At 38.5% G+C, this 23,439-nt stretch overlaps 1 protein-coding gene across 2 annotated transcripts in view; it reads right to left on the bottom strand.

The window, feature by feature from the left end:
• Positions 1 to 23,439, bottom strand: part of STARD3NL (STARD3 N-terminal like) — a 40,066-nt gene that overhangs the window by 5,967 nt on the left and 10,660 nt on the right. For both annotated transcript variants that reach the window (XM_032402436.1, XM_032402435.1), the window contains exons 2-3: positions 4,736 to 5,003; positions 180 to 257 (exon numbers count right to left, since the gene is read on the bottom strand). In XM_032402436.1, coding sequence (XP_032258327.1) covers positions 180 to 257; positions 4,736 to 4,960 — 303 coding nt within the window. In that variant the 5' untranslated portion in view covers positions 4,961 to 5,003. The remainder of the gene's footprint in view (positions 1 to 179; positions 258 to 4,735; positions 5,004 to 23,439) is intronic.

Raw genomic sequence — 23,439 nt, 5'->3', positions numbered from 1 at the left:
ACAGTTCCTTACAAAGAGAGTGAGAGCATACGGACTGGGCCAGAAACTGAGAAAAGGAGGCCAGTGTTCGAGAGAGGGAAAGACAATGGCATAGAACGTGCGATCTATTCGGAGGAAATTTACCTGCTGGTTACAGATTCATCATATCTGAAATGAAATGTAAAACAGGAAATACTTACGAATATATCAAAATAAGAGGAGTAGTAGTCATACTGCACCACCTCCTTCTCTAATGTGTTCTCAATGCCTCCATTCACCTGGGAAGGAGAGTGAGAAGTAAAAATGAGGAGAGAGTCACACGTGAGAACAATACAAGAAAACATACAAGTCAGGTTTTGTAAGCACTTTTCTGCCTACCTTCTCAGAAGCCTGGAATGTTGAAATAGGAGGAACAAAACACTCCTAACTCTAATAGAAAAATACTGAAGAGCATTTCCCACTTCAACTCTGAATTCATTCATTTGACAAATACAAATGCATAATGAAAAACAATGCCTTGTTTGTAGTTCCTATTTTGGCAAACTAAACTGTTTAAAAAAACGATTCTTTTTCTCTTCTAAGATAAAGTCTTCAATCAAACCAATGTATAATTTTAAGGAAGACAATTCACATTCATCCAGCTCTGCCCTCACTCTCTGACCACCCTCCATGTTTCAGCTCCTGGAAGGCCAACAGCTCCTCTGATCCTAGCAAAGATCAACGACATGAGATACAAGTGTAGATATTCTCTCTGGTTTTTCTTTTTTATTTGCTCCTGGCATTTGAAAATCCTGCACTCTCATCAACTTTCATGAAGATTTTTAATTTGATAGATAATGAAATGAGGGGCAGACCAGACCTATAATCTTATGTGCAGAAGTTACAGTAAGTGATGAAAATCAGACCTAAGACGACAAACTTTGTCCTCTCCCAATTCTCCTATCAAGATGACTTTTAAGTGAGCAAGTTCAGAACTCTATGTATTACACTTACAGAAAATATTTAAAAAGAAAAATCAAGTAATGGAATGTGTGTCCGACAGCTCACGCAGCAGCCAAGCAGACACTAGACCAGTCAGGGCCCGTGGATTAGGGAGCATGACGTGCAACAGTAAATTCACCTTTCCAATTTGGAGTACAGACATTGTTTGTCCTGGCAAACTGATGGAGATGATCTGAAAAAGGACAAAGTGAAGGGCGATGGACCCAAGACCTGGATAAAGCGGGAGAAAATTAATAAGGAACACCTTTGCAAGGCCCGCGAATTGGTCAAACTGGAATTAAAGTTTCCACAAGGAAAGGATCCTCTTGGCTTGGAAGCCTTTACAAGTATTTGTATTTGTTATTCAAATGAAAGTATGCCATAAAACACCACTGGGTACTTTAAAAATCCCTTAAGGAGGTTTAGATTTCTGTGTAATTTGTGCAGATTGCCTATTGACCTGCTTGAATATAGATCTTTACAAGCAAATAGAACAGAAAACTTGGGAGCAAAGAGAAATAATTATTAAAAGCCAACCAACTAATGTAGTCTTACCACTGTGGCTCTCCAGACCAAGGAAACTTAGCACTATCCAAAATATTAAAAGAATTATTCCAAATGACCTATAGGAAAGAGGGGTTCTCTACTGCACAGAGACTACCCTCCTGGCTGAGAGAACAGCAGTCAACATGCTGATACAGTTCTTCAATAAATAGCCAGTAGAAAAAGGCTTTCCATGGTATTTGCACACTTTAAAAGACCCTGATTTGCAGGGCAGGGGGGCCCTCAGTGGCTCAGTCAGTTAAGTAGCCGATTCTTGTTTTCAGCTCAGATCATGATCTCAGGGTTGTGAAGTCAAGCCCCACATCGGGCTCCACACCCAGCATGGAGTCTGCTTGGGATACTCTCTCCCTCTCACTCTGGCTCTCCCCTGGCTCGTGTGCTCTCTTTCTCTAATAAATAAATAAAATCTTTAAAAAAATAAAATAAGACCCTGGTTTTGTGTTGCCTAAATTTAAATAGAGAAATTTAAAATCTACATCTGTAGCTTCAACTTGTACTCTAAATTCCTATTTCAAAATCTTTGTCTCAAGATGTCCCCCACAGACTCATCTTTAGTTTCACATGGAACCTCCTCTCACCGTTCTGACAGAGCTGGTCCTGTTCTTCTACGTTCCATCATTAGAAACCTTAAGATTCATTTCTGGATACCAGGGATGATAAAATCAGCCCATCAATAAGTCTATCAGCATACTTATTTTTGAGTATGTCTCTCAGATCAGCTTTTTCCTTTCTACTCCCACCACCCTACACAGGATTCCTTTCATAGCTTCAGAGCCAATCTGTCCCTAATGATTTACAGAGATAGACTACAAAAGTAAAGGGATGGCGTGCAGTGAAAAACCCACGTCAGGACTGACAATCTAAAACAAACAGAACTAGAAATTGAACATTAAAAAAAATTTAAAAATAAAACCTTGCTAAAAAAAGTCAAGATGTGCTATCCTAAAGATCATATATTCTCGTATGATCTTTTTATTTTACAACTGGGGCAACCGACAGTCCGTGGAAAAGTGAGTCTTAAAACACATTTCTTAATTTGAAAAGACATATGCACCCCTGTGTTTACTGCAGCATTGTACAATAGCCAAGATATGGAAGCAACTCAAGTGTCCATCAGCAGATGAATGGATAAAGAAGATGTGGTGTACAAACACACACACACACACACACACACACACACACACACACACACAATGGAGTATTAGCCATAAAAAAGAATGCGATCCTGCCATTTGCAACAATGTGGATGGACCTAGAGGGGATAATGCTAAGTGAAATAAGTCAGTCAGAGAAAGACAAATACTAAGTGATCTCACTCACATGTGGAATTTAAGAAACAAGACAAATGAACAAAGAAAAAAGAAACAAACAAAAAACAGACTCTTAAATACGGAGAACAAACTAATGGTTGCCAGAGGGGAGGTTGGGTGGGGTGATAGGTGAAACAGATAGAGGGGATTAAGAATTACAAACTTCCAGTTACAAAATATATGTCACAGAGATGAAAAGTACAGCCTAGGAAATATCGTCAGTGAGAGAGTAGTAAGGTTGCCTGGTGACAGACTACACTGACTGTGAGCACTGAGCAATGTACAGGAATGCTGACTCATTATGTTGCACACCTGAAACTAAGGCAACACTGTATATGTTCATCATACTTTAATAAAAAATTAAACAAAAATACATTTCTTAATTGCTAGGTCTGCTGATTTTTCATTTATAACATGTTGCACACAGATGAAAACTGATCCCCTCTGATGAACACCGCATCCTCTCTGATGCACAAAAATAGCGTGCAGTCCACTTCACTTCCACTTCAGTGTCATTGAAGCAATAAGAAAGGAGGGAAGTAAGAGTGTGACCCATGAACCCCACCGCAGCTCCACCCCCATGACTTCCCTCACTTAAAAGCAGGGAGTGATATTAGTGGTACATCAATAAATGCTTTGATTTTCCACTGTCACTAAGCTGCTATGCTTTCCTGTTAAAAGATGTATTAGTTTGGGCGCCTGGGTGGCTCAGTTGGTTGAGCGACTGCCTTCAGCTCAGGTCACGATCCTGGAGTCCCAGGACTGAGTCCTGCATCGGACTCCCTGCTCAGCAGGGAGTCTGCTTCTCCCTCGGATCCTCCCCCCTCTCATGCCCTCTCTCTCATTCTCTCTCAAATAAATAAATAAAATATTAAAAAAAAAAAAAGATTGGTTTTGAAAACACAGTTTTTAGTTTTGAAAACATGTTACTCCTTTGAAATATATATTAATTTAAATATTGTCTTTAATGTATATATGCAGAACAAATAATAAAAAGAGATACTCTAAATTACTGTGTCCTATCACTGGCTTGTTTGGTTTTAAACAATTCTTGCCTGTGAGGAAAGCATTCTGGAAGAGTTACCTATTTGCTGGTAAGGAATATAAGTAGAGCCAACCAAGGCTTTGGGGGGAAACAGACATATTGGGTTAAATAAAATATATTATTAAAATGTATTTCACCTGTTTATTTTTACCTTTATTAATGTAGCAACTAGGGAACTTAATCATCTACGAGGCTTGCATTATATTTCCATTGGACAGTACTGGCCTAGACAATTATTTGGCAATATAACCGCAAAGACCTGATAAGATGGGGATGAACCTCCAAATGGTTCTAGAACATTTTTTTCAATAAAATATGAAAAATCTCTTTGTGAAAAAGTAAAGAATAAATGTATGAAAAATCTTAAACATGGAGATTAGAAAAGTAGATGTAACGTCTAAAACATATTCCAGAGGCATGCTACATTTTCTGGAGCAAGAAAAGGGCCAGGAAATAAATACTTTTGCCTTTGTGGGCCAATACTCAACTCAATTACTCAGCACAAAAGCCAGCCATAAACAATAGGTAAACAGATGGGCAGGGCTGTGTTCCAATAAAGCTTTATAAAAACAGGCCAGCTGAATTTGGCCCCCAGGCTGTAGTTTGCTAACTCCTGGTATAGAGCAAAACACCACGAATTCAAATTTCAAAGTGACTTTTAAATGAACTAGCTTTGCTTTAAAACATGACAATACAGAACAAGAAAAGTCAAAATCAGGTGGAAAAGAGAAATATTATCCCCTCTGGAAAAAAGACGGAATTCACTAAATGAGACGGAAATGATGAGAAAAATAAGAAAATTGTTTCTCGTCTGTGGAAACAATTCTTATATAAAGTCATGGGCAAAATCACTTACATTTAACTCTATTATCCAGAGTAATGTTACAAATAAGAGGTCAAAGGTGACAAACAAACAGAAAGTCCTCCTGACATCAGATATGCCTTTCTTCTCCCTTCCTTCGTAAGACTCGATCCTGGCCATGAGGTGTGTGGGGTTGATGGAATGAACGTCGCGCAAAGAAGCGTGAGGGCTCTGACTCCCTGTGAGAGCGCTCTCCATGTCTTCTTGCAGGGGGTTCATCCTGGAGGAGGGGTAAAGGAGCCTTTCTCCAACTTCACCATCCCTAGAGAGAAGAGAGCTTTGTGTTAAATCAGAGCTCACCTAAGACCATCATGCTACCCCCACCACTGGGCAACTGTTTCTCTGACAACAGTGTCTTAACTGAAGACATTTCTTCTGATGAAGACATAAATAGAAAGCAAAGAGAAGCAATCCTTGATGTTATCAATCAATATTACAAAAGAGCTGTTACAGAAATGAATGAAATAAAGAAGAATGCAAATTTACAGAATTAAAGAGAGAAGACAGGATGCTAACCACATCAAGAAAGGTCTCACTGATAACCTGGAGATGGCCGGTTCCTTTGCTGGGCAGGGGGGAAAACCTCTCCAACTCTGCGTTGTTAGTCCTGAACCAGGAAACCATTTCCTGAAATCTCCCCAGAGGGCATGTAACCAGAATGTGTAAACGAGACAGGAAAAACGTGTTTCCTAAAGAGGAATTGCTTTCCACCAAAAGTATCTAATAAACTGATTTTAGCATTTCCCCATCACCTCATAATGAATAAGCATGTTTCCAGGTCTCTTCTTGGGAAAAAAGTACACCCCCCCCCAAAAGTTCAGCATTATGCAAATACCTCTGTGCTAATTACACAAGTTACAGCTCTATCTAGAGATCCAGGCGCTCCTCTCCCCAAGACCAAGACGTGCTTCTACAGTACAAGTAAAAGATTAGTAATCTAAGTGGTCTGATCTCATGTTTTTTTTTTTTTTTTTTAAGCAGATCTCATGGATGACGCCAAGTCAGGAAACAGTATGGTGGGTGGTATTACTGTTTGCCAAATATTCCTGTTTCCCTCCTATAGCATTTCTCCCCATGGGAGAGTCTATACCCCTGGCTCTACCAACTTCATGTGCCTTTTTTGGCCAATGGAACGCAAGCAGAAGCTTGGGCGCCACTTTCATCCAGATCTAGGAACCATGCACTGGTTCTCCTTGCTTTTGCCACAGCGACTGGCAATGGCCAGATAAAGAGCATTTTCAAGGTGGGTAAAACAGAATTTGGAAACAGACTGCTGAGGTTTCCCTAAAGCACTGTGGTCCTGCTTGGTCCTGTCACAGTCCAGAACTGTCTCCTTAACAGAACTTCTCTCCCTTCCCACATTCAGGAACAAAAGTCCTTCCCACATTTTCATACAATGTGGTGATAAAATGACATAACATTTTGGAAAGCAATTTGGTTACATGAACTAAGATGCTTTAAAATATTCATACTTCTTGGGCTAGTAACCCTACTTTGCAAATCTAAAGAAAATGAACTGCAGACCTTCAGGACAAAAACTGATCTATGTCATTACAGGTCGGCTTAGTGATTACCTTTGAGCAAGAGGGAGGGAAGAGTGACTAGAGCTCACAAGTTTGGTCAAATTCCATTTCTTGGCCTGAGTAGTGCTAGCTAGCATGGCTGTGCTCATGACTTAGTGATAATTTACTGACGCAGGTAGTAGTTTCAGTGGTGTATTGATTTGTGAAGATTCAAAATGCTGTACACTTATGTACATGTACACATACAGGAATTGTGTATGTGTCTCTGTGAAGTAGACTTTATCATTCTATGTCTATAATAGTTCCAACTAGAAAACAATCTAAGTATCTAACAAAAAGGGATTAGATAAATCATAGTACAGCCACAGTAGTCATTAAAATACTTAGAAAGTATAACTTAGAAAATTGCTTGTTATAATAGTAACTAAAATCTGAATATTAAACAGAACACACACATACAGAGTATGTTCACAACTTTGTAAAAATAAAACCAAATTTTTAGAGGAATGTACCTATGAAACATAGCAAATGTTAATACTGATTATCTCTGCCTGATATTATATGCCCTCCCACATTTACCTGTTCCATATTTTTAGACTTCCTATTTTGCACATACAGTATTTACAACAGGAAGGATTAAATTCAAACGTAAAATTGTTATATTCCTGGACGAATGCCTCAGGACTTTATGAGGCTCTTCCCGCCCTTCTCAACACATCTGGGTGACAGTAGATAACCTCATCTTGGACATTTTGAAAAGTTCAATAGGAGTCCACTTCAGTGCTTTGTAAAATAAAATATAAAATTCCAAAACTCGAAGCATTTCTACACAATTTCTTTCTCAATGAGATCATTACCATCCTGGGGGAAGGAATACCAATGGCATATTCCCCAGTACAGCTGCTCTTAAAACAAAGCTTGCAAAACACAAAATTTATCTTCCAGGCTTCTAAGAGTTAGTTCTGGACAGTAAGTAAAAAGGAATGTAACTGTGTTTTCTGTGATGAAACACATATTTCAAAGTTCAAAAAGATACTGGAGTTGCTCTCTAAATTTGAACCTGGGTAAATATAGACATATTTATATAACCATGCATTCTACAGTAAGAAAAAGCAATCCAGGTAGTTTTTAAGCCAATCTAATATTCTATTAGCAAGTATATTTAAAAATTAATTTAAATGCTTAAGTCTACTAAACTGTATAGACCATCCAACAAATTCTTAACTGAAACTCGGGGCTGTTTTTAGGAAGAAAATCGCTTCCGACGTAATTAGATCATTTTCTCAGTCTCATCCATTCCTCCTTCCCTGAGCCCACTCCTCATGAATAAAAAATGGTAACAAAGCAAAACACCAACCCTAGAAATCTGGGGCTATTTCAAACTAAAACATGACATCATACAATTGTATACAACTGCCTTGAGAAATGAAAATCATTACACTGTTTTTCAGATGCATGCACAGAACTGCTAACTAGCTAGAATTTATAGATACTTGCATACTTTCAACAATAGTTACCCAAAGCACAGATTGTTGTGAGCAGACTCCTAGCAGACTGATCCCTCCCTAGGACAGAGGGGACTTTTAAAAGGGAGAGAGAGCTTCCTTTTAATATATAAAAGAGAAGGAAACTACATAAAGCCCCTTTCTTTTTTTTTTTTTTTTTTTTTATATTAAAGATTTTTATTTATTTATTTGACAGAGACAGACACAGCGAGAGAGGGAACACAAGCAGGGGGAGTGGGAAAGGGAGAAGCAGGCCTCCCGCGGAGCAGGGAGCCCGATGCGGGGCTCGATCCCAGGACTCCGGGATCATGACCTGAGCCGAAGGCAGACGCCCAACGACTGAGCCACCCAGGCGCCCCGCATAAAGCCCCTTTCTACTCTACAATCATAGGACTTCATGCTAACCTTGTCCTGCCAAAAGATTCAAGTGTGAACTCCTTCAGGAAGACTTCACTGAAATGCTCCCCACATTCTAATCCCCAGGCAGGGTCAAGTATATCTCCTCCAAGTTCCCCCAGGACTGTGGATATGCCACTTCTGCTATTGCTTACTACAATGTGCCCTAATTATCCATTTATTCGCCTGTCTCTCTGGCAAGTCAGTGTGCTCTGTGAAGGCCTTGAATTTGATTTGCACACTCCTGTGTCCCAGGGACCACCACAATATACGGCACACAGCAGGAACAAAACAACTGGTCGACTAATTTAATTCTACATCTATCACAGAGACCAGCAGAGTTGGCTTTCAAAATTCTCTGAATTGAAGAGACTACAACTACTTTTTTCTAAGGAAGAGCTTGGATATTCTTCCAGATGTAATTTTGGAAGTATTAAATATTCAGTTCTTGGTACTGAGAATCTCTCTGGGGTTGGCTTAAGGAAGACTAGGCCTCTCTAAAGATTGTGTTAAGCATTGATTAGCTGTATGCACAGGAGCCTAAATCTACAATTCAAGATTTATTCCAACCATGCGGAAAGTATGGGGGATGAGGAGTGGGGCGGAGAATTATTAAGAAAAAAAGAAAAACATCTCCTTATCTTTTTCTGGGATTTGTGTGAGGAAATGAGAATCTCCTTTTGTTGTTTCAGTTTTTGAAAATGAGATTCATGTCTTCCTCTCTAGATGAATAACTATCTTCCTCTGTACTCTAATATTAGCCAGGTATTTCTACAATTATGCTGTATTAACAACTGCCCCAAATTCAGTGGCTTAACACAATCTACATTTATCCTCAAGCTCACGGGTCTTACAGGTTGCCTGAAGTTCAGCTGCTCTAGTGGGGGCTCAGCTAGGCAACTCTGCTCCTGGGGGCAGCAGAACTTGGCTTCAAACTGTGTGTTGGATCTAGGTCTGACCTTTGTCTTCCTCCTTGGACCAGGACTATCTGGGTCATGTTCTTTTCACAGCAAGTGCCAAGAGCACAGGAGACAAGCTAGATCATGTTAATACATTTAAAATCTCTGTATACATGATGTCTGTCCTATTCTGTCAGCCAAAGTATATCTCAAGGCATGCCCAAGGCAGCAGAGCTCGCATGTACACTCCACTCAAAGAGGAGGAGAACGTAAGTGCATATTTGCTGATTAATTTACCAATCTAGCATAGCTATCAATGTTCTAACCCGGGGTTGACAAACTATAGCCTGGAGGCCAAATATGGCCTGCTGCCTGTTTTTGAGTATCAGGTTTTATCAGAACACCACCACAACCATTCTTCTGGTCTATGGATGCTTTCACACTAAGATGGCAGAGGTGAACTGCCCCACCAGAAACCATACTTTACTATACGCATTTTTCTAGAAACAGAGATTACTGCTTTCATTAGCTTCACAAAGGAGACCCAAGTGAGATTTAGAGTTGTTTAGATTAGCAAAAATAGGCTAATGATGAATAATTCCACTGGTTGTTCTGGTGACACCACAGGTTAGGGATACACCGTATGTTGGCTTCCCTGGGGCCACTTCAGCAGTGCTTACAGCATCAACATGCTGCTCTTTGACTTAATTCTCTTTCCTTAATTCCACACTACCAGAATTGGAGAAGAATTCTGTCCCATCTATGTTGACAGCTTCTTAAATGATGATATCCTTCCCACGTGGAAAAAAAACAAAATAAAAAGAACTAAGATCCTTTCTGCTTCCAAGAGGACTGGCTTACATCTTTGGGATTCTTCTATGGCACTCATCCCCAGGCTGGGTGCAAAGCTGAGCCAGAACTTCAACTCCATCTGCTTCAGCACAGAATTGATACTATCCAGATGGTAAAGAGCAGCTGCTCTGAGCACTGGCTACCATTGCTAGTGTCATACAGAGTCCCACAGTTTCTTGTACCTTCCTCCGAGGAGTAGAGAGAGGCTCTGGGCACCCACTGGTGGCATCAAACCACTTCTTTCAACCCAACCACCCAGCCTCCTTCTCGGTACTACTTCTGGCAACAGCCAGGACACTGTATGTTCTCCTTGAACAGAGTGTCAGGATAACAGACACTAAAACCATTTAATTCAGAAAGACTTTAGTCATCACCTTAACCAAAGGCCTAGGGAGCAGAGTCGGCTTATAGACATGTTTTGCTTGGTCTTGCACAGTATTGCTCAACATTTTGAATTAATTGCTAACATTTTCATGTAAAAATCCAGACTTCCAGCTTCTCTTGAAAAGTTAAAAATAGAATCACTAGGCCTGCATTTCCTTACCATAACAATAAAGCCCAGAAGATGCTGACCTCTTTAGAGGTGGTATGATGCACTTTCCACTTGGCCTCAGTTTTTCCTGGAGGCATGTGAGTTTGCCACTCTCATCTATTTCCACTCCCTTGTTTTAAAGGCAAAGAGTTGCATTAACACCTGAAGACTGTCTCATCATATTGCCTCAAAGGTTTCTTCATCTTTGTTATCAAAGTTATTCTTGCCTATAAAATAAATGCATGCTTAAAGATTAAAAAAAAAAAGAGGAAAGACTCTGAGGCCTATGTGGATTATAGGGACGTGCCCATCTAAGAGATGTTTTAAGATATATTTTAGGATTAAAACTCAGGTCTTCTACTTCTTCCCTCTCCGTCACTCAGCCTCCTCCCAGGTTACTAGAAGGAAACAGGAGGGACATCAGCAGGTGTTTAAATGGACCTGGGGATGCAGGCATTGAATCGGAGAGTCCTAAAGACACGGGCTGCCTCAGCTGTGCCCACTCTATCCTAGGACTGGGTTTCTTTGGGAGCAGGGGGCAACCCGAGCTGGCTATCCTCTAGCAAGGCCCACATGGGAAAAGACCTAGTTAATGATGGTAGAAGTCCTGTCCAAGACGAAACAGCCAGAACTGGGGAATGGGAATACGGAGGAAATAACCTGACATTTACAAACACACCTTGCCAGTAAGAGAAAGAGGCATGGTAACTAAGAAACATAGAGCCTTTAAAAAATAAATATACACAGAAAGAGAGAATGTGGGAAAGAAGCTACAGCTAATTTGAAGTATCAAAAAACATAGTAAAACAACCTTCATATTTTAAGGATCTCAGTATGAGATGAGCAAAGTTCTGCCACACCTAAGAAGAGCCGAATATCCCACATGTCAAATTCAATCAATTGTTAACCTTTCATAAAATAAAAATTTCTACTTAATGTCTGCTTAAATGAAGCTGCTTATATTTTTTAAAACCTCCAAAGTTGTTTGTAGATTTTTTTTTTTTTAAGATTTTTTATTTATTTGACAGTGAGAGAGACAGCCAGAGAGGGAACACAAGCAGGGGGAGCGGGAGAGGGAGAAGTAGGCTTCCCGCAGAGCAGGGAGCCTGATGCGGGGCTTGATCCCAGGATCCTGGGATCATGACTGAAGCCGAAGGCAGAAGCTTAATGACTGAGCCACCCAGGTGCCCCAGGATAAGATGTTCTAAACAAAGAAAAAAGTACGATTCATTGTCCTGTACTTCTTCACGTTGTTGATTCTACCCTGGAAAGTAAAGGCCCAGTAGAACTCTGATGAAAGTGGCGGTAGAAAGACTAGCAGGGGACAAAGTTAAAGAGTTGATGACTTTGTGCAACACTTCAGCTTCCTGAGCTAGAGAACCAGCATTACAAAGCACTACAGGAAGTTTAATAAAACTATGATCAAACCAACCTTTTTTTGGCAAATTGCCCACTACCACTATGTTCACATTTCAAAACAGTCTTGGCTTACTTAATGCCATATATACTCCAAACTAAATACAATGTCTAAAAAATATTTCTAAAATCTAGGCTATTGGATTGTATTTTATTTTATTTTATTTTATTTTATTTTATTTTTTTTAAGATTTTATTTATTTGACAGAGAGAGCACAAGCAGAGGGAGAGAGACGGAGAAGCAGGCTCCCTGCTGAGCAAGGAGCCCGATGTGGGACTCGATCCCAGAAACCTGGGATCATGACCCAGGCTGAAGGCAGCCGCTTAACTGACTGAGCCACCCAGGTGTCCCTATTGGATTGTATTTTATTATCTTTTATTTTGTTTCAGGATTTTACTTAAATTCTAGTTAGTTAACATACAGTGTAATATTGGTTTCAGTGATTCATCACTTACATACAACACTCAGTGTTCATCACAACAAATGCCCTCCTTAATGCCCATCATCCATCTAGCCCATCCCCCAGCCACCTCCCCTCCAGCAGCCCTCAGTTTGTTCTGTATAGCCATCAAAAAGAATGCAATCTGGCCATTTGCAACACGTGGATGGAGCTAGAGAGTATTATGCTGAGCGAAATAAGTCAGTCAGAGAAAGACAAATACCATTATGATCTCATGCATATGTGGAATTTAAGAAACAAAACAGATGGATATTGGATTGAATTTCAAAATACCTACCTATCACATTCAAATTAGCAGTTGAAACAACAGGAAATCACTGGATAGAGAGAAACAATAGATTACCGGATAGAGAAATCTGGGGCCAAAAATCAGTTATTGTAAATAAGTGAAAAATTGTATAAAACATTTAAATAACATCCTATTGTTCAGTACAAATAAAAAAATAAAAAACCTCTCCTCAGTCAAGGAGTCAAATTTTGCCAGTAGATCCCTATTAATTTGACCACTGAGTGAAATATTTAAAAAAGAAAAAGAAAACAATGCATGCGCATGTATGAAAGTCTGCAAGGCTTTTTACAGATCTGCCCATATCATCAGGGCTACAATGGGGGAGCAGAAGGGAGAACTGAAACAAAGTAATACTGCTCTCTAGGAGTTCAACTATAAATTCAACACATAATGAATTAGAGTAGAGTACGGTGTCCCTAAAGAAGCAAAATGGTTCGCAGGCCAAGATAGGAGAATATTGACAGGACATGTGTTCAGCTCTCAAGAGCAGAAGAGGAAATGTGCCCACCAGAAAGGGGATGGGCCAGCCCAGAAAGTGCAGGAACAGGAGTGTCACAGCAAATGGAAGCTGTGTCTAGCCTGGCATCTTCAAGTGGGAGGACCTTGCCTGTTGGATTCTAAGCATCTCCAGTCCACGGGCCTATGATTATATAATGGCGCAAGGGTATCATCAGTTCCTTTTGTCACTGAACAATTTAATAATTCCCTGCATGCCTCCCACCACCTTTTTAAAATTCTGTTTCTTATTAAAATGTCATAGTGTAGGTAGAGAAACAAGAGATGATCGGCTCGAGATAAACATTCAGTCTACATAGCGGTTGCTGTGTTCACTGCAGATTTTGAGATGTGAGTTGACCCACGGGAGGCAGAGCCACTCTCCACGGGGCTCTGGAAAGAGATGGTGACAAATCAGCTTTCTTGGTCAACAAGAAAGAGGGCTGGACTGTAACACTAACAAAGTCAGTGTGACGCCACTGAGAAACTTTTGGGGAAGTGGATGTGGATGTCTCCTGATGACCCACAAAAGCATTGCTCTTTGAGGACTCCTAGAGATACCATTCAGATACCACCTTACTGATAGTCATCTTTAAATATTAGCATATTTTGTGTATCGTAGGGAAGTGGTGACATTCCAAAAACAAAAGAGAATTACAGAAAATTGTACTTCACTTCACTTCAGTATTCTTCCAATATCTCTTTATAAACTCACATGATGAACAACAGTGGTGAGAGTGGACATCCCTGTCATGTTCCTGACCCCAGGGGAAAAGTTCTCAGATTTTCCCCCATTGAGGATGATATTTGCTGTGGGTCTTTGGTATATGGCTTTCATGATGTTGAGGTATGTTCCCTTTATCCCTACATGGTGGAGGGTTTTTATCAAGAAAGGATGATGTATTTTGTCAATTGCTTTTTCTGCATCTATTGAGAGGATCATATGGTTCTTTTCCTTCCTTTTATTAATGTGGTGTATCACATTGACTGATTTGCAGACTTACATACAATTATCAATAATTTTCTGTAAGTAACATCAAAAACTAATGATGTATGGTGACTAACATAACATAATAAAAGAAAAAAAAGAAAAAATAATTTTCTGTAAGTAAATTATTAAGAGGACCACAGTTATCAGGCTCAAAACAGAGCTAGAATAACTGAACTTGACTCTGTAATGGTAATACAGTACATTTGCTTTTTTTAAAATCTGACTTACAAGTATTTGAGTATGATTACTAATTCAAAACCCCTAAAAAGTAGGGGAAGTTCAGCTAAAGGTTCTTAATAAGTACATAGATTCTGACACATATCCTCTCAACTAAGCAAGTATAGCTAATATTTGGATTTCTAAAAGTTGAGAAGTATAATACATTTGAAATCAGGTTTAAGATTTACCACTCAGTACCAATAACATATGCCTTACCAGAAAGAACAGAGGAAAAAATCCATCTTAAAAATGAAGAAAATGTAAAAGCTAAGAAAATGATAGATTATAATCAAAATGGAAGCGTTGACAGTTTACTTTTTAAAAAAATCTATTTGGCATTTTAAAGACATACATATGGATGCAGATTATTTGAATACATAATTTTTTAGAGATGGATAATTATATTTTTAGCCCCTCAATCACAGATGATATGCTATTTTGAGGATACGATATGTTACACTTACAAAATTTACCATAAAACTATACTACTAAATAAAATCTAATTCAATAAATCTTGCAATTAGGGACTGTACATAGAAAAAACAATGCAAAATAGACACTCATAGCAGTATTTTCTAAAATACTGAGATAAATATATTTAAAAATTTTTAAATAATATTTAAAAAATGACAGTAAGACCTTAGGAAAATGTTTAGAGAGATGTTTATAAAAGAATTCTGAAGGGGCACCTGGGTGGCTCAGTCGGTTAAACATCTGACTCTTAATTTTGGGTCAGGTCATGATCTCAGGGTCCTGGGAACAAGTCCTGGGTCGGTCTCCACACTCTGCCCAGAGTCTGCTTGAGATTCTCTCTCTCCCTCTGCCCCTCCCACCCCCTTGCTTGTGCGTGCCTGCTCTCTCCCTCTGTCTCAAATAAATAAATAAATCTTAAAAAAAAAAAAAAAAAGAATTCTGAAAATGTCTTACTAATGAAGCATTTAGGTAAGAACATGTCAAACTCATATTCAATGTAAATATCCATTTTCTCCTCTCAGGGATGAGAGGTAGAGTCAATGGAAGTAAAACATCTTACTTTGAAAAAAATAATAATAAATTAGATTGTATAATTTTTAAAAAATGACAGTAAAAGCAGTGGAAAGCTGTCGAAGTTGTGCTTATCATCAAATTCACTTCCTTAAAGTACTTTAATTACTTTTTAAATAAAGAATAAAATTTTAAAAATAGGCACTTAAATTTTAAGGTTACAAAAACTACAAGTATCTTGTAGGGAAAAATATCAGAAAAGAAAAACAATGAGTACGATTAATAAATAAGTCCTAAAGGAGAATGATAAATGTTCCAAGCTGGGGAATGGGTCCAATGTGATTCATTATACTAAACTCTCTACTTTTGTACATGGATGAATATTTCCACGAATTTAAAATATATAAATAAACCCAAGAAATAGGCAAATAGGTAAACCTAGATTGGGGAGGGGGAGATTAAGAAAGGAGTACAAGTACCACTATAGGAGAGGTTATTTTTCAAGCTGTAAGTGATACTTCACACTAATTACATTTGAGAATCATAAAGTTAATACTCCGGAAATACTTTAGTATTCTTGATTTATCAAGAAGACGTGGATGGCCTGCCCTGAACAAACCACCCCAAAAAGAAAAGTAAAAAATTTCAGTTGACAAAGAATTACCTAGCAAAGGAACTGGAGTCAGAGAGTTTGCTCAGTATTTCAAAATTTGAAAAAAAAAAAAAAAAAAAAAAGATAAAATCTTGCGAACTGTTCCAGAACATTAGAAAAAAAAGCTATCATACCATTAAATAAAGCTAGCATAATCCTGACATTATCTGTCCAAGAACACACAAGAACAAAGAACACAAGTATAAACTAATCCCACCTATGAACGTGTTATTATATATTATACAACACTGTATATACCACATATTAACCTAATAGCAAAATGAGTAATTTCCTTAGCGCAGACTGAGTTAGGTACAGTGCTGAGTACTTAACTTAGAGGCATTTAAACCTCACAACAGCTCCCATGAGTAGACTCCCATATTCGAGTGCATTCCTGAAACATTGCATAAATAAGTCAAAACTCATATAAATAAAAGCTAAACCTTAATAAGGAGGCAGATATTTCTGTTTACCCATTAAAATGTTTCTTTGCATTTCAAAAGCATGCATGAACACAACTTATGACTCATGTGGGCCAAAAAGCTTTGAAATTATGTAAATTTTGACTGGTTTTCAATTTGGGGGGACTGGCATAATTTCAAATTTTGTGGGACTCATCTCCATATTGACATCTGTCTTCCACTTCCCTTAAAATGTGGCCCTTTCATGTCTCTTATTCTCCAGGTTTTGAAAGAGATATAGGGAAATATCCTAGTGATGGAAGAAAAACAACTGTAAACTGAAAAAAAAAATGGCAAGTGATAATCACCGCCTGGAGACAAGGAACAAGAGGCAGACAGGAGAGGAGTGTGTGCCCATCTTCAGGGGCCACGCGGGTGGGCACAGAGGCCATGATGATGATTTATCAGAAGTCAGAAATCTGAACTGTGAGAGGAAATTAACCAAATACCAAGTATTAGTTCAATTAAAAAAAAATAAAACCACTAAAGATCAATAAAAACTCATTAGCTATAAACCATCTAGCCTGTGCCTTTAAGCTTTCCTGCAAAAAATATCTACAGATGATAAAGATGCCATCAAAATTCAGTTGCAAAAGAATGAAACTATTAGTCAATCTGGCTCATGGAGAAAGAAATCTACACATCAAAATATACTGAAGGTTCCATTTAAGAAACTGCAGGTAAATAAATGTTTGCAGGATGAGGAATTTATAAGAACATCTACAAAGAGAAACATCTGAATACATAAAAATCAAAAGCTTCCCTATCTACCTTACGTTAGAAGTGAAACTTAAAAGTGATTAAAGACATAATGAAAACCTTAAAATTCAATCAGAAAAATGGGCAAAGAAAGAAAAGGCACACAAGATAAAGAAATTTATTGATAATCTAATAAAAATAGAACTCTCATCCAACACCTGTAAATTTTTTAGAGAAGCAAATTTGAGGTATGAGATCATTTATTAAATAGTTTCCTGGGACCTTCAGGTAGACAGACCTCAAACCTTTAATCCTGCCTAACCTAACACATGGTCTACTTCTGCTTCTCTCTCCAGAACCACTTCATGCTAGAAATCATAAGCACGTCCCTAAAGGAATCACATTCTCTGGGAAGCTCTACTTGTATTTTTCTCTCTACCCAGAGTGCTACTCTCCTTATCTCTATGGCTTACTCATCCTGTAAGCCTTAGCTCAAAGGTTACTTTCTCAGGGAAACTTTGGCTTCTTCCCACTCTTCCCCACCTCTGCCCTGAGCAGAGAATAGCATAAACAGACTTCTATAATGACATTTATTACGCTGCAACAAGATTATTTTTGCTCTTCGTTTTTTTTAAAGCAACAGTTTGCTTAAAATGTTGGGATTCACCTATTTACCAGTCCCTTCATTCTGGACAGTGAGAATGGGAAGAAATTAAAGACAGACTGACATGGAGCACCTGGGTGGCTCAGTCGGTTAAGCGTCTGACTCTTGATTTAGATTCCTGTCATCTTAGGGTCCTAGGATTGAGCCCCGCATCAGGCTCCCCGCTGAGTGGGGAGTCTGCTTGGCTCCTTCTGCCCCTCCCTCTGCATGCACTCTTTCTCTTTCTCTCTCTCAAAATTAAATAAATAAACCTTAAAAAAAAAAGACAGAAAGACTATTTAAAATTGCATCAAAAACATTAAAATAAGTTTAACAAAATACATGCAAGATCTCAACACTGAAAACTAAAAAACACTGCTTAGAAAATAAAGATGAAAATCAATGGAGAGATATATTATGTTTATGGATTAGAAGAATTCATAGTGGTAATATTTCAATTCTCCCCAAATCAATCTATAGATACAACTCAATCCCATCAAGTTTTTTTGGCAGAAATTGACAAGCTAATTCTAAAATATATATAGAAATGCAAAGAAATGAGAATATCCAAAGCAATCTTGAGAAAGAAGAACAAAATTGGAAGACTCACACTGCCTCACTTAAAGATTTTTTATAAAGCTTCAGTAATGAAAACAGTATGGTACTAGCATAAAGATCAGCAAATAGATCAATGGAACTTAACAGAGAGCCTAGAAATAGACCTGCACTTATATGATCATCTGACTTTGGACAAAGATGTCAGAGCAATCCAATGGTAAAAAGCAAGTTTGTTTTCAACAAATGATGCCAGGACAACCAGATATCAAAACTGAAGGGGAAAAAAAAAAAAAAAAAAAACTTTGAACCCTGACTCACACAGTGCAAAAAATAAGAATGCGTAGGAGAATTTTTTTTTTTTAAGATTTTATTTATTTGTCAGAGAGAGAGAGCATAAGCAGGGAGAGCAGCAGACAGAGGGAGAAGGCGGCTCCCTGCTGAGCAAGGAGCCCGATGCAGGACTCAATCCCAGGACCCCGGGATCATGACCTGAACCAAAGGCAGATGCTTGACTGAGCCACTCAGGCGTCCCAAGAATGTGCAGGAGAATATTTTTGTAGGCGAAGATTTCTTACAGAAGACACAAAAAACCAGAATCATAAAAAAAAAATTGTTTAGGCTATCTTAAGGGTTCCCACTGGCCAATGTGGGACAGCCTGAGCATGAAAATAAGCAATAGCAATAATGCTGGAAAAATTTAAAAGTTCCAGTATCTGGGACGCCTGGGCGGCTCAGTTGGTTAAGTGTCTGCCTTCAGCTCAGGTCATGATCTCAGGGTCCTGGAATCAAGTCCCACATCGGGCTCCCTGCTCAGCGGGAAGCCTGCTTCTCCCTCTGCCTGCCGCTCCCCCTGCTTGTGCTCGCTCTCGCTCTCTCTCTGATAAATAAATAAATAAAATCTTTAAAAAAAATAAAAAAACAAAAGTTCTAGAAGTCCACAGTAGTATTGTAAAAAAAGTGAGAGAGAGAGATGAGGTAGAAGTTCTCCTTTACAGAAAAAAATGTCAGATAAAAAAGGAAGAAGAGATAATAAAATTAGAAAAATCAACAATTTGTAACCCACTGGAGGATTAGTAACTGTAACTCGGCTGGAGTAACTGAGCCATGAAAAGAATCTTCCAACGGATGCTAAAAATTAAGAGGCTGTTGAGAAATAGGATCTTCATAGTCTCAAAGTATTATCCCTCGGATTATCTAATAATTCCATTGGGGATAATATACCTTTACAGTGAAGAGATCTGGCAGCCACCATCTGTACCCAATCAAAGGGCATTACCAATACTGGAATAAGCTGACATTATTATATACCTTCCAATGTGATGCATTAAGAAGTACGTAACACCAATTATCTATCATGACATACCCTTGCAAAAATGTTTAACCTGATTTTAGTCATAAAGAAACAATCAGACAAACACAGCTTTTGGGATGTTCTCCAAGACAGGCACTGTGGGCTGTTCAAAAAAGTCAATGTGGTTAAAAACAAAACAAGAACAGAAAGAAGGAAAAGTGCTGTGGATACTCTTCAAACTTAAAAAAACATCAAGAGACACAACTATCAAATGCAATGCACAAGCCTAGATTGAATCTTGAATTTAAAAGAAAAGAAGAAAGAAAAGAAAAGGAACGGAAAGACAAAAGAAAAGAAAAAAGAAAAAGGCACAGAAGACAATTGGGTAATTGATTATAGTTCAGTCTTCTGGTTATGTAGGAGAATGACCCTATTCTTAGGAGACACATGCTGAAGTACTGAGTAGTAAGTGTCATGAAGTACACAGCTTAACTTATGAATAGTTCAGAAAAACAGAAGAACAGAAAGATGTTTTGTAATAGAGTCGCCTCTATTTATCTATCCATCCATCCAGTATCTATAAACATACATATGATATATATTTAAATATAATGTATATAGAATACATACACATACGTAGCATACAGATATTATAGAGAGCAAAGGCAAATTTTCATTACAAAAAAATCCTTAAATTAACTTTGCTACCGTGTGAGCTACCTTTATAAGCACGGAGGAACCAGAATCATCCTAGAAAACCACTTAAACCATTCTGTAAAACAGAATGCACGTGGATTTTGTACACATTTGCATAATTCTTCTACGTGAGGGTTTGAGACAGTGACAGACTAAAAGGAAAATCTCTATAATCTGTAGGCATCCAAATCATTTTGCCCTTTACGTAACTATCAAATTATCCCCACACAAATGAAAATTGGTTGAAGACTTCCTAAGTACTTGTGACTGCAGATAGCAGTCATTCTGTCTGAATGTTCAGCCACTGTCAAACCCCTAATAATGGCCTTTTTTGCTGTTGTCCTGAGGCCTAAATGAAACAGTGGAGGGTATACTGAGCAACAGTTTGGGCTCTAAAGTCTGCTCAGGTCTTTAGTGAAAATGTGCACAAGATAATCACTTTTCTATAAGCTTTTACAAGCCAAATCTGTCCTTCATTTGGTTCCATATATTAGTACCCAAACTCTTCCCAGACACTTGGGGAAAGAGATTTTTTACAAGGCCTCATCCACTGAGGCTCGGGTATATCAGATGCTGTTTTATTCATGCAGCTGATTTATTATACTACACTGATTGCTACATTTCAACACCACTTCCTTCTGTTCTTTCTCTTACTTCTCTTTAAGAATTTAGAATGTCCGACTCCGTAGTAATAGCTCTCTATATAGTTTCCATGGTTTTATTCCAAATATTTATTTTCTAGGTCTTTTCTAGTGTTGTTTACTCACTTGAGATGTAATGAAAGCTTATAGTCCATCCTGATAAATCTGCTCACTCTTGGCTGCTACTTTCGGCCCTCTTCCTTCCCCCTCAACACACATATTCAAGGCCTTCTATTAAAACACTCTGTCATTTCTTGCAGTCTTGTCTCACTCAATAATTTCTGCTTATATCAGCAGATCAAAGTAACCATGTGTGCATAAACAGGATTTAACCTTTTAACGATATAGTTTAAGACTAAGATTTATTTAGAAATTAATATCAATGACTTGGAAAAATTAAAGCAGAAAACAAATATGTTATGGTATTTTTAAGTCAGTCTTCTAACAACACTAATTTATCTCCCAAGCCCAAACCTGTTTTTATAGAAACTTAATTTCTAAGCAATCTATTTCTATAGCAATAGTAAAAATATTAGTGAACTTTTATTTGACACTTAACATAAAAATATTAAGATATACCAATGGCTAGATAAATGCATATTGATGTTTTCATAACTTATGAGGCAAACTAAAACATATATACTGAGAAACTGAATCTGGATGTGTACTACAAAATTTTAAAATTGCATTTGATAATTTTTGAAAATTCAAAGTTTGCCAAGAATATACCATGTCTACTTTATTTACTCCACAAATATGTGTCGAGCACCAAAAAGCTGTGTCAGGTCTTCCTCTGAGCACTGGGGATGTGGCAATGAACAAAATCAAAAATATCTCCTACCCTCACAGAGCTTACTTTCTTTTTTATTTTTTTAAAAAGATTTTATTTATTTCTTTGAGAGAGAGTAAGAGTGAGAGAGATCACAGAGGGAGAGGGAGAAGCAGGCTCCCCAATGAGCAGGGAACCCAACGTGGGGCTCAATCCCAGGACCCTGAGATCATGACCTGAGTTGAAGGCAGACTTTCTAAAATAAGGGAGCAGAGGATAAACAAAAGAGCACTGTACGTTTAAACTGCATGGTCAGGATGACCTCACTGAGAAGGTGGAGCAAAGAGCATTGCAGGGAGAGGGTAGAGTAAGGGCAAAGCCCTGAGGTGGGGTGGAGTTGGCCATGCAAGAGTGCAGACAGGTCATTAGCTTTCAGCTTGGCTGGAGCTAAGTAACAGAGCCGGAGAGCAGAAGGAGAGGATAAGAGAGAAGGGGTGGAGGGCCTTACACACCAGTGTAAAAACTTTAATGAGACAGGAAGACACTGGAAGGTTTTCAGTAGAGGCTCTCTAGCTGAGAGAACCATAGAAGCAGGAAGACCAATCAGCAGATATGGTAACCATTCAGGAAAGAGGTTGACTTAGTAGACTAGCGTGGTAGCATGGAGGTGGTGAGAACGGACTGGTTCTAAATACAGAGCCAAAAGCATTTAGAACGGACTGGTTCTAAATACAGAGCCAAAAGCATGGCCTGGGTATGGGATAAAGGAAGGACAAAAGGAGAACTTCCAGGTTTACAGCCTGGGGAAATAGAAGGATGGAGTTGCTAGTTACTGAAATGGAGAAGATCGTGGAGGGGCAACTTCGAGAAAGAACAGTTTAGTTTGGACACATAAAGTGTAAAATGCTTATTAATATCCAAGTGGATAGTAATTATTATTATTATTAAAGTAAGTAGCTGGAAATAAGTGAGGAGTTCAGGGAAGAGGTCTGAGCTAGAGAGAGAAATTTGAGAGTTGGTAGGTAGCATAGGGATGGAAGTTAAAACCATGCAATAGAACAGAAATTTGAATGTTCTCCCTTCTTTCCATAAAAGATGAGACAAGGGGATGCCCTCTTTCAGTCCACTAAAAGTTCCCATTTTGTTAAATAATAAGCACTGAACACCTACAAAATGTAAAACCCCAAGGACATTTAAAAGGATTCAAAAAGCAATGCAAGTGTCTCCCCGCTCTCGGCAGAACTTCCATCTAGTTGAGGAGACAGATAAATAATTGAAGGGAATGACTGAAGAGAAAGGAAGGAAGGAAGTCAAGTGAGCACTCCTGACAATAACCATGGCCCTGGGTGTTGTCTGGTCCGAGGGAAGATGAGCCAGCCAGAGAGAGGAAGGACATTTGACAATGTAGATTTGTTCTTCCACAGATCACAGGTTGGCAAAATGGCAGCATGCCATGGAGTGGCCCAGTCACATTGGGTAGTTCATGTTGTTAGCTCACTACCTCCTCAGGGGTTGGCAACTTGGTAGCCAGTTATGCCACCAGCACTGGCTGAGTCAAATGGCTAGAATATTACAGCCATATCCCATCACTGCTCAAATAAAAAAATCTCTCTCAATATGGACTCTGGCGAACAAGAATATTCATTCATCTTTTTCAGAAACTGCTATCAGGTGGCCCAGAATAACTAGAACAACGTAGTCTTTATAGCTACCTTCCTTCAACTTC

Source organism: Phoca vitulina, unplaced genomic scaffold (genome assembly GCF_004348235.1).
Source record: "Phoca vitulina isolate PV1807 unplaced genomic scaffold, GSC_HSeal_1.0 scaffold4, whole genome shotgun sequence".
NCBI lineage: Eukaryota > Metazoa > Chordata > Mammalia > Carnivora > Phocidae > Phoca > Phoca vitulina.
The sequence above is the reverse complement of the archived record's forward strand: the minus strand, read 5'-3'. Positions and strand labels throughout refer to the sequence as shown.